Raw genomic sequence first — 12,889 nt, 5'->3', positions numbered from 1 at the left:
CAATAATCAAAGATCACCTAACAAACTATGACTCAAGACCAGATGACTTCCTAGGGGAATTCTACCAAACATTTAGAGAAGAATTAATACCTATTTTTGGAAGCTATATCAAAAAATATAAATGGAAGGAATACTTCCAAACTTATTCTATAAGGCCAGCATTACCTTGATCCCAAAACAGAACAAAGACTTCACCAAAAGGAAAAATACAGAACAATATCCCCAATAAACAAGGATGCAAAAATTCTCAGGAGAGAACCAATAGGATCCAAAAGTACATTAAAAGAATTAATCACCATGACCAAGTAGGATTTCTTCCTGGGCTTCAAGGGTGGTTCAACATCTACAAATCAATCAGAGTGATACATCACATTAATAAAAGAAAGGATGACAACCATACGATCCTCTCAGTTGATGCAGAAAAAGCATTAGACAAAATACAGCATCCTTTCTTGATTAAAATTCTCCAGAGTGTAGGGATACAGGGAACTTATCCCAGTATCATAAAAGCTGTATACAAAAACAAACAAACAAAAAAGAAAAACAAAAAAAAACAAAAAACAAAAAAACCACAGAGAATACCATTCTCAATGGTCAGGAACACAGCAGGGATACCGACTCACCACTGTTGTTCAAATTAGTACGAGACATTTTAACCTCAGCAAGGAGACAAAAAAAAAAAAAAAAAGAATAAAAGGCATCCAAATCAAAAAAGAAGTCATCTAACTCTCAGTCTTTAGAGATGACATGATACTATATGTGGAAAATCCAAAAGACTCCACTCAAATATTGCTAGATCTCATATAAGTATTCAGCAATGTGGCAGCATATGAAATCAATGCCCGGAAATAAGCTGCATTTCTATACAGTAACAGTAAGATGAAGAAAGTGACATTAAGGGATTAATCCCATTGACCATTGTACCAAAAAATCAAAAATACCTAAGACAAAACCTAACTAATGTGGTAAAAAAGATCTCTACTCTGAAAACATAGAATACTTATGAAAGAAATTTAAGAAATTAAAGATGACAGAATTTATTGGAAAAAAATTCCATTCTCATGATTGGAAGAACAAATATTGTGAAAATGTCTATGCTACCCAGAGCAATCTACACATTCAATGCAATCTCTATCAAATTAAAATCGATAGTTTTCACTGAGCTGGAACTAATAATCCTAGATTTGTATGGAACCAGAAAAGACCCCAGGTAGCCTGAGGAAAGTTGCAAAATAAAACCAAAACATCAAAATTCCAGACTTCAAGCTATATTACAACGCTGTAAGCATCAGAGTATATACTCCTGGCACAGAAGCAAACACATAGATCAATAGAATAGAGGATCCAGAAATGAATCCTTATCATTATGGTCCACTAATATTCAAATCTTCAACAAACCAGGGAGGAATATCCAATGGAAAATAGTCTCTTCAACAAATGATTGGACAGCCACATTGCAGAAGAATGGAACTGGATCATTTTCTTACACCAACACAAAAAGTGACCCAAAAGTTGTTGATAGACCTGTGAGCCAAGAATCCATCAAAGTCCTAGTGGAGGGCACAAGCTGAAACATCTTTCACCTCAGCCACAGCAACTTCTTGCTAGACACAGCTCTACAGGCAAGGGAAAGAAAAGCAAAAATGAACTATCTGGACTTCATCAAGGTATAAAGCTTTCACACAGCAAAGGATATAGTCAACAAAAGGAAAAGGCAACCTACAGAATAGGGAAGACATTTACAAATGATGTATCAGGCTAGTATTCAAGATCTCTAAAGAGCTTACTTAACTTAATACCCCAAAAACATTGCTGTCAGGAAATAGAAGAGTTGAACAGACGTTTCTCGAAGTAGACATACAAATGGCCAACGTGAAACATGAAAAATGCTCCACATGCCTTGACATCAAGGAAATACAACTCAAAACCACAATGAGATACCATCTCACACCAGTCAAAATGGCTAAAATTGATCAAAGGACCACCTGCAGCCCAATGTTCACAGCAGGAATGTGCAAGATAGACAGACTGTAGAAAGAGCCAGATGTCCATCCACAGATGAATGGATAAAGATGTGGTGGATAATACAATGGACTATTATGCAGCCATCAGAAGGATTAAGCCTTACCATTTACATCAATATGGATGGAATCAGAGGATATGATTCTGAGAAAAATAAGTCAATTAGAGAAAAAATTATCATATGATTTCACTCATGTGTAGAATTTAAGAAACAAAACAGAGGATCATGGAAAAGGGGAGGGAAATTGAAATAGGATGAAATCAGAGAGGGAGACAAATTATGAGAGACTCTTAATATGTGAAAGAATCTGAGGGTTACTGGAGAAGAAAGAGATTGGTGGGGTAATGGGGTAACCGGATGACAGGCTTTAAGAAAGACACATGAGGTGATAAGTACTGGGTATTATAGCAACTGATGAACTACTTGGCTTCCCATTGCCTTTGGAAACATCTGGACTTTGTGGTAAAATTCCCTGATTAATCGATCTTTCTACTGCCTCTAAGTCTCCCACCCCATCTGGCGCACCTCACTTACTCCCTTACTGTGCATCAGCAGGTGTTGGCTATTTTCATCTGCCCCCAGAGCTCTTTGCGACTTTCTCACCTCGGTGCTTTTGCTTCTCTCTTTCTGAAAGCAAGTCCCATCTTCTTCAATTGGTTGCTTCCTCATAACCTATAGTCTTGGAAAAGAAATTAACTGGCCTTACCTCAGAGAGCTTCCCCCATGATTCTTTTAAAGACTTTTTCACTCTACAAAATTTCCTATGTCAAGATCTTCTTTATTTTCTTTATAAAAATAATTAAAAGTATGATTACTTTTGCATTGCATCATTTAAGTTTTAATGCATTGATTGCATTGCATCATTTAAGTTTTGCTCCTTGCCTTCTCTCTAATATACCAGACATCCTGACAGATAGACTTTTGTCTTATTTATGCTTGGCATCTTTTAGGTTTCCATAAAGAACGGTTGAATGATTATAGAATGCAAGAGACTTTTCTCCCTAAAAAACTAGCCTAGGGATCCCTGGGTGGCGCAGCGGTTTAGCGCCTGCTACCTTTGGCCCAGGGCAGGATCCTGGAGACCCGGGATCGAATCCCACATCGGGCTCCCGGTGCATGGAGCCTGCTTCTCCCTCTGCCTGTGTCTCTGCCTCTCTCTCTCTCTCTGTGTCTCTCATGAATAAATAAAAAATTTAAAAAAAAAAAAAAAAACTAGCCTAATTTGGATGGTGAGACGAAAAAAGGAGACGATCAAAAAATATCAAAAATAAACAAGCAGGAAAGATGCTATATTTTGTCCAATGTTTTTTTGTTTTTGTTGTTTTGCATCAATTGAGAGGATCATGTGGTTCTTGTCTTTTCTTTTATCAATGTGATGTATCACACTGACTGATTTGCAGATGTCGAACCACCCTTGCAGCCCAGGAATAAATCCCACTTGGTCTTGGAGAATAATCCTTTTAATGTACTGTTGGAACCTATGGCTAGTATTTTTGTGAGCATTTTGACATTCATGCTCCAAAGGCATGAATGAAGCAAAAGCAAAAATGAACCATTGTTACTTCATCAACATAACAAGCTTTTGCACAACAAAGAAACTAGTCAAAAAAAACTAAAAGGCAATCTGCAGAATGGGAGAAGATATTTGTAAATGACAAATAAAGGGTTAGTATCCAAGATGTATAAAGAACTTCAAAAGCAACACCCAAAAACAAACAATCATGATAAGAAATGGTCAGAAGACATGAACAGACATTTCTCCAAAGAAGGCATACAAATGGCCAACAGATATATGAAAAAATGTTCAAAGTCACTTGGCATCAGGGAAATACAAATCAAAACCACAATGAGTTACCATCTCCTATCAATCAGAACAATTAAAATTAATGTCAGGAAACAACAAATGTTGGCAAGGATACAGAGAAAGGAGAATTCTCTCAAAGGGTTGGTGGGAATGAAAGCTCCAGCAGCCACTCTGGAAAGCAGTACGGATATTCCTCCAGAAGTTAAAAATAGAGCTATCTGGTGACCTAGCAACTACACTAATATTTATCCCAAAGGAAAAATGTAGTGATCCAAAGGAGTGCCTGTAACCCAATGTTTATAGTTATAATGTCCACAATAGCCAAACTGTGGAAAGAGCCAGACGTCCACCCACAGATGAATGAATAAAGAAGATCTGATTTTATATATATATAAATCTATATATGGTTATATATATTAAAGGATATATATATGTATGGTTATATATATATTTATATATATAATGGAATATTACTCAGGTATCAAAAAAATGAAATATCATTTACATTGATGTGGATAGAACTGGAGGATATTATACTGAATGAAATAAGTTAATCAGAGAAAGACAATTATCATATGGTTTCACTCATATGAGGAATATAGAACTAGCACAGAAGATCACAGAGGAAGGAAGAGAAAACAGAATGGGAAGAAATCAGAGAGGAAGGCAAACCACGAGAGACTCTTACCTACGAGAAAGAAACTGAAGGTTACTGGAGAGGAAGTAGATGGGAAGATGGGGTAATTGGATGACAGGAATTAAGAAGGGCATGTGATATGATGAGCACTAGATTTTATAGGTAACTGATGGATTACTGAATTCTACATCTGAAAATAATGCACAGTTTCTGGGCTAATTAAATTTAAATAAAACAAACAAACAGAAGAGACAGAGTGAAAATGAGAATGGAATCAGTAGAAATAGAGGGCTCTGGTTATTTTATGGAGGGTACCTCATAATATGCAGACAGAGAAGGATTCTATCAGCAGTTAACATTTCAGCTTATTTTAAATTCTTTTGAGATTTTTGGAGGAAAAGTGCTAAAACATATCAATCAATATGTTTAATGATGATGAGCACCAATAAATAACAAAAATGATCAGGTTTGGAAACAGCCATGTGAGGATTAGTGAGGTGAAAATTCTAGAAAAAGAGACTAATGTAGAACTACTGTGATGTTTTTCAAGGAACCATGAAAGACCAGGAGCATAATGGTCCAGATTGAGAGTGGCAAGAAGCAAGAAATACACACCTGTATACCTCAGATTATGTAGTGCCGAGACCACTAAATCTCCCTGAAGCTGCGAAGAACATAAATGTTGTTATTATATTTTAAAAATGACCCAGACTCAAAAATCACTCTCACTTTTGTGCTATAGAGGAGTTAGGGAATAGGTGTGAGAAGCACTTGATAAGGGGCAAAGAACTAATGTTATATTAGCTTTAGGTATGATTCTTACTCTCTTTTTAAAAATATTTTATTTAAAAAATAAAAAATAAATAAAAAGATTTTATTTATTCATGAGAGAAACAAAGAGAGAGGCAGAGCCATAGCCAGATGGAGAGGCAGGCTCCCTATGGGGAGTCTGATATGGACTCAAACCCGGGATCCGAGCATCATGACCCAAGTCAAAGGCAGATGCTCAACCACTGAGCCACCCAGGTACCCCTGATTCTATTAATGAGAGCTTTTTATGACTGTGGCATCCTATAATTGAGGGTCAACTACCAGTTTGTTCACATCTCTTCATAGATGATTAAATTAGTCTCAGGAAACAGCATGCCTCCATTGATCTTAAATACATTTTAGCAGATAAGGCCTGGAAATATTTTACATATTCTGCTCTCCAACACAATCCATAGTTTGCTGATTACTGCTACCAGAATTTTCTAATAATCTTATTATATTGTTTTAAAAAAGACTAATTTCAGGAGGCCAACATGGGATTTGATAACATTTTTTCTGAATTATAATTAAAGCACAGGAAGCTAAAAGTAAATGAGTTTAACGTGAAAAAGGGTATGTTCCAGAAACTTAAAGAAAATGTCACAGTTAATTCTAAGAGAGATCCATTAAATTCAGGAATAAGGCCACCTTTTAAAACTGCCATTATTACATAATTTATTGAGTTTTAATGCCCAGTTCTCAATCTCATATACTTATTTGAATCAGAAAGATAATAAAAATTGAATAAAGCCAAACTATGCAAAAACATTTAAGAAAAAATTTAAGACCTTTGCTCCCTGTAGAAAAGGAGCAAATCTTGACCCCTTTAAAAGTCTGGCAGGACTAAACTCTGGTGTGTCGTTGCCTAAAGAGGGGCACATATCCAAATTTTTCCCAAATTCAGCTTTTCAAGAGAAATCAGGTATTCATATTTAATATGTATTTTAATGATTTGAATATACTGATGCCCGATTACACTTATAAAATCTTTTATGCTAAACAATAATCTTTGGATTAAACAAATTTACAATTTTTCAGGTAAATTCGGTCTAGCAGGCTGTCACTTTGGAAAGTTTGTATCAACCAATGAAATAAGAGGAAAAGGAAATATAGCAGTCAGAACCAAACATGAAACAACACAGTCATTATTGGCTGGTGTATTCATCTAGTTTGCCAAACCAAGACAATCAACTGAGAGATTACAGTGTTTATTAAAAGAGCTTACTCAAAAATCAGCATAATAATACTTCTAAATGTAAGTGTAATGGACAATTATAAAACGAAATAAATCTCCTTCACAATAACAATAAAATTAAGAGATGCAACAGAAATGTGAACAATCTTCATGAAGAACACTAAACCTCATCACAAAAGACATGTTAAAACTGAGTCAGGTGAATTATACAATTTGAGATGGAAGTAACTCACAATCTAAAGTTGTTAATATTTCCCAATTAATTGACATACTGAGTGAATTCCTAAACAAAATCTCTGGAGGAAATTTGCATGGAAATGGAGGGAATTATTCTAAACTCCACATGGTTGAATATATAGAAGAAAATACTCAGATTTTGGAGAGGATGAGGAAAAGAACCAAGTGCAAATATGTCATAAAGCTATAGTAATTTTTCAAATCAAGTATGCTCACAGAATAAACAAATATATTAAGAGGACAGAGTATCATGCAAAGAAATTCAACCGTATATATATTTGGTAATTTAATATAGGATTAGGTTGGAAGTATTAACATGAAAATAAATTATATTAAGAAATGACTATCAATTTGGGGAAAAAAGTTAAAACGTATATCAAAAACTCAATAAAAAGCATTCCCAACAAGAGTCGATGTGTATGGGAGACATTAAAAACATAGGGGGAAAGGATGCAGAATAAGATAAAAATACATTTTAAATCGAGTTACAGCAGGAATGGGGACATGGGAGATGAGTTGCAGGCAAAGTGCACTCGTTTCTTTTATTCATAACTCATAATTATTTTTAATAATATAAAAACAAACCAGATTCAAAGAAAATGTAGTGTTTTAAATTTCTGGATGTAATGCAGTCACTGAACTTCCCCTTTGCTGAAAGTAGCTAGATGCTGCACAAAACACTGGAAACCTCGTATTCAGTTTTGGATAACTGGCAACATACTCCTGGGACCCCTTACAAAAAGGAGACAGATCAGGTGAGTGCTAGGACAGACTCAGGCTGACCAAGAGACCTCCAACCCCTTGCAGAGGTGAGGAGAACTGCAAATGGCTCCCCTCACCCTTGACATCACAAAATGGTTTTCTAAGAGCTCTCTTGGATCTTGAATGAATTAATTTTCTCTTTTTTCCCCCTGAACACTCAAGGATTGATTTTCAGACTCCCTTTCCTTTCTCCTCTTCCAATACTTGGAGTGATTCCTTGTCCCCTTTCCTCATGACTACTTCCTCATGTCAATCCCCACCCAATTCACTTTGAAATATTCCCCATTGGCAGATACGGTTTAATTATACCAATTTGTTCAAGAAAATGTATCTTTTCTGTGAGTGCAAACAAATATTTCTCTAATGTCCTCATTTGTTACCTGATAAATGTCCTCTTTGGGACTTAAATAACTAGTCCAGCACCACCTCCTATATAAGAATACTAAGCATCTTTGGTGAGACATGATAATATTGGCAGAAACTTCTCACATACTTATGAAATTCATTGTATTCTTTTCTCATTAGCTTATATCAATTAAAGTAATACTTCCTGGTGCCAATTTGATGGGAATTATAAACTTAGGTACTGAAAGAGTATCACATGACAGTGCTTGATTATAGATTATGATGTGGTGGTGGTGGTGGCAGGTGTGTATTATACATATCAGTTGGGTGATCTTCAAAGGTGAAAATATGTATTTTAAAACATTCTCATATAAAAACAAAAGACCATAATTGAAAAGCACTAAAAGGGTCTTTCCAATCCTGGGTTCACTCAAAGAATCTGGATTTTAATTTTTTGGACGCTAAGGACACACCACCTGTCAATGAAAAAAGTACTTTTTCCTAACACCTGAAAAAACATGGCAGTCAAGGAAGTTAGCCTAGACTAATTCAATGATATAAAGATCCTAGGAAACTTTATTTTTTCCCTGTGTGCTCATATACCTGGAATTAATTCTCAAAATATAAGAAAAGTTCCCACTTTTCTTTTCCTGTTTCTTGCTCTTCAACATGCGTTGTTCTTTAGCCTCCTTCTCCAATTTAGCCTCCCTTCTGTTTATTTCCTTCTTCATATTTCTGATGCCAACCCCCCTCCCTCCCTCTTCCCTCTTCCTCGTGAAGAGTAATGGGAAGGACCTTGCCTATGGCAGCTGACTAGCTGATACCACCCATCACAGTCAAGTATTAGACTTTCCTTCTTTCACCACTCACGGAACTTTGAGAAGTTCTCCAGACACAGTACAGGTTTTCAATGAGATATCAAGCTTTTCTTGGAAGTTGAAGATCCCTCCGTGTGGATTCCCCAGTGAGGCAACGTCAGGCACAGATTCCAGAGCAGCCATCTCCAAATCCCAGGTCGTCAAGACAGTCACCTACACTCTCTAAGTTCCAGGGTCCATATGGGTTAGCTCTTATGACCACATTCATAAAAATAGACTACAATTTAAAGAAAGAATTGGTGTGTGTTCACACACACAATCATTCTGTCACTAATCAGTACATTTTTTTTTCTGAAAACAAATTGGTCCAGGAAACTAAATTATCATGTGAATATGACCAGATGTCAATACCACTCAACTAAGGGCCAGGATGAGTTGCTCAAAATGGTTTTGGCCTATATAAGTAACCTTATTCTAAGCAATCCGTTCAGAATAAGGAGTCTATATATTTATTAATATGAAAATAAATATTAAAATAGTATGATTAAAATTACTTAATTGGTTTTTCATCCCAAAAGGAACATTTTATCTTTTCTGTTCATGAAGCAAAACCAAGGTGTTAAGGAAGTATACATTAGGATCCCTGAATATCACGTATCAACATAAATCACACTTTGTTACACCATAACTTTTTCATGGCATTTTTCACTTCTGCATTCCTCAGTGTATAGATCAGAGGGTTGAGCAAGGGTGCCCCAGTGGTATAAAACACAGCCACCACCTTGTCTACTGGAAATGTGGTTGCCGGACGTGTATATATGAATATACATGGGCCAAAAAATAGGACAACCACAATAAAATGGGAGGTGCAGGTTGAAAGGGCTTTTCGCCTTCCTTCTGCACTGTAGTTTCTCAGAGAGTACAAGATGATAACATAGGAGATAAGCAGGATTATGAAACTCACTGTGCATATGGCTCCACTGTTAGAAACAACTAGCAAATTTATTACATAAGTGTCCATGCAAGCAAGTTTCAACAAGGGCTGCAAATCACAGAAATAGTGATCAATCACATTGGGACCACAGAAAGGCAATCTCAAAGCCAGGAAAATTTGTGCTGAAGAGTGGATACAGGATCCCACCCAACCCAGAATCACCAGCACACTGCAGACATGCCTGTTCATGATGGTTGTGTATCGCAAGGGCTTACAAATGGCTACATAGCGATCAAAAGCCATGACGATCAGCACGAAGATTTCCATGCATCCAAAGAAGTGGCCTGTAAAGACCTGAGCCATGCACTCCTTGTAGGAAATGGTCTTCCTCTGAGAAATGGCATCCACAATCAATCTGGGGGCAATGGTTGTAGAGAGGCAAGCATCAGCAAAGGACAGGTAAAATAGGAAGAAGTACATGGGACTCCCAAGGGTCCTGCTTCTTTTAATAGTCACTACAATGAGAAAGTTTCCCAACAGTGTGGCAAGATAAAGCATCAAGAAGACGCCAAATATTGCTTTCTGTTTTCTTGGATCCTGTGTCAAGCCAAACAGAATGAATTCATTCACAGTGCTATTCATCACCATTTTGTTGGTTGCAGGTTAGGTGACCTTGATAAGACCCTAATCTGCAAAGGGAAGAAGAAGTCACATTATGGAGAGATCAGTAGGCTGAACTCTGTATTCCTTATCTGCTCCATGTTGCTCCAACTTCCTTTAATTTCCTATGAATCTTTGTGAATCTGCAGAAGTCCAAGCCTCTCCAAGATTGATTGATTGATTGATTGATTGATTCAAAAACTAACCCAATTGGATCAAAGCCTTTGCATTTGGAGAATAAAAAGTCAATATCCTTCAAAATTTTTGAAATCTACAAAGATTGAAAATGGCAGAAATTGTACTTTCCTTTGGTAAATGAATTAGCTGCCTTAAAATTTAGCCATAATCTGAAAAATTGAAATCTGTCTACACTAGAGATTTCATGTGGGAAAGTCATAGTGGAAAAACATGGAAAAGCAAGTTTTCCTTCCAGCCAAAGGCCATGATAACCAGGATATGAAATTGGAATATATTTCTGTGGTCAAATTTAAATTTTGGAGACATACAAATTTAGCCCAATTGGAATTTGAGCCTATCTATAATAAAGTGTCCACCTCCTAAGAAGTGAGAATTGCACTGAAAACATTCATCTTTGTATCTGTTGCACTGAGAAACAGTGGAAAGCATACAAGTACATTCGTTGTGGCCCCAACAAAACAAATCAGTGGTGGCTTCAGATCTGTCACTTCCTCTCTCACAGAAGGACCAGAATTGCTCACTCTCAGTTGTCTCTCTGAGAGTGGATGAAGGGGGGTGTGTAGCAAAATTACACACCTCTCCTCGGCTTTAATAGGATCATTTTGTCATTGTTCCTTATGCTTTTGTTGTTATTGTTAAGATTTATATTTTTTTGTAATAGTGTTAGATCCATATCAAAACTGAGAGAAAGGCACAAAGAGTCCCCATATAGCTCTGCCCCCACAAAATATCACCCCTTATCATTATCAACACTTTGTCAACACTTCTGCCCGAATGGCACACTTGTCACACCTGATGAGCCAACCATAACCCATCATCAGCAACCAGAGGCCAGAGTTAACCCTAGGGTCCACTCTTCATGTGGTACATTCTATGGATTTGAAGATGTGTTAAGGACATGCATTCATCATTATAATATCATATGGGGCTTTTTCACTACCCTAAAAGCAGAATCATTTAGATTCCTAGAGTATAGAAAATAATAATTCTTTTCACATAGTGTATAACATCCGTTAAATTCTGGATAAAACCTCTTACATCATTTTGTTGGGAAAAATAGCAGATTGAATGAGATACCCATATGAATTTGCACTGTGAGAATTATTAGTTCATACATACCACAAAATCAAGCTGGTATTTCACAAACATCAGTATTACAAATGGCCAATCCCAGTATTCATTAAGTGGACACTCCATGTTTCTAAACAGAAAGAAAGGACACAGTTTCAGATATTCTCTCTTCTCCTCATCCTCTGCCCTCTACTTCTTTTTATTGTTTTGCTATATCTTGAAAAGGACATTATAAAAATATGGTGAATCATGAAAATGACAAAATGGTTACTATGGCTTTCTAATGCAACGGCTGAAATACTCACCATGACTTTGAAAGCCCTCAAACACAGTTCCATAACCTTGCTGACCACTTTCCTCTCCTGCCTCTGGGCATGTGTGCTCCAACCACACCTGATATTACTATCCTTCATAAATATACCCACACTCCATATCATTCACTAAGTTTTCAGCATTTCTTAGTGACAATGACCTTCCTCTGATACAACCTACATTCTGCATTGTTAACTGTGCACACAGTACTCAGTTCAGATGCAATCTTCTCAGAAAACCTTCTTGCTAATGACTTCCCAATAGTAAAAACTGTGTGTGTGTGCATGTGTGCATGTGTGTCTGTGTGCAGTGAGTCAATCCTTAATTATAGCCTTCTTCATTTTGGTTTTAATTTCTTTGTTCATTTGATTTTATGTTCCATAAAGCAAGTTCATTTTGTTCTATTTTGGGTAATTCAGGATAGGCTGGCAGGCAATTTACTGGAGAGCAGTCAAAAAGAAACCAGTATCAGAACGCTAGCCCTGTGCTCCATGGCAACCTCTCCTACTTGGACACTCCACTCACTACTGCCATGAGAAGCATCAGACCCCAGCCACTCGAGTGGAACCAGCATAAAGCCAGAAACCATACATAGGTAAGGAACAAAGCCATGGACACATCCAGTACATGTCCTAACTAGCAAATGGATGGAAAATCCTGATGAGTCAGAAAAAAAAAGAGAGATCAGCATTTATATATATACTTAAATGTAAAGACACAGTGCAAGGCTGAGCAAAGAATTTTGCTAGGGACAAAGGAGCGCTTCACCCTAGGATTTCACTAGAGTTTTCTTCTCATTCCTCCACTCTGTAGATCATCTCTCAATCCAACACCAGAAAGAAAATGTAATTCCTAGGTGTCAGTGGGTTTGGGCAGCCAACATTACAGTCATTAATATCAGAACAAGGAGTATCATAGTGCCATAGAATCGTGGTAACAACACTTTCTATGAATACTGATTGCGGAGGTCAGTATACAGCCTTTCCTTTTCCTGACCTTAAGCTTTGCAAGTAAGTAATCCACCTGTGTAGGATACTATACCTCTACACCCTTCAATGTACCCCTCATTCAATAAGAATTAGT

General features: G+C 36.8%; 1 protein-coding gene across 1 annotated transcript; it reads right to left on the bottom strand.

The window, feature by feature from the left end:
* Positions 1-9,298: 9,298 nt before the first annotated feature.
* Positions 9,299-10,213, bottom strand: LOC144293274 (olfactory receptor 4C11-like). The gene has a single exon (XM_077864361.1). It carries the CDS (start codon positions 10,211-10,213, stop codon positions 9,299-9,301), a length of 915 nt encoding a protein of 304 aa, XP_077720487.1.
* Positions 10,214-12,889: the final 2,676 nt, after the last annotated feature.

This window comes from Canis aureus, chromosome 21 (genome assembly GCF_053574225.1).
Source record: "Canis aureus isolate CA01 chromosome 21, VMU_Caureus_v.1.0, whole genome shotgun sequence".
Lineage (NCBI taxonomy): Eukaryota > Metazoa > Chordata > Mammalia > Carnivora > Canidae > Canis > Canis aureus.
This window is presented reverse-complemented; position numbering and strand designations above follow the sequence as displayed.

What these genes read in the sequence shown, in the direction of transcription:
- LOC144293274 (XM_077864361.1), bottom strand. Translation starts at nt 10,213, where the DNA reads ATGGTGATGAATAGCACTGTGAATGAATTCATTCTGTTTGGCTTGACA.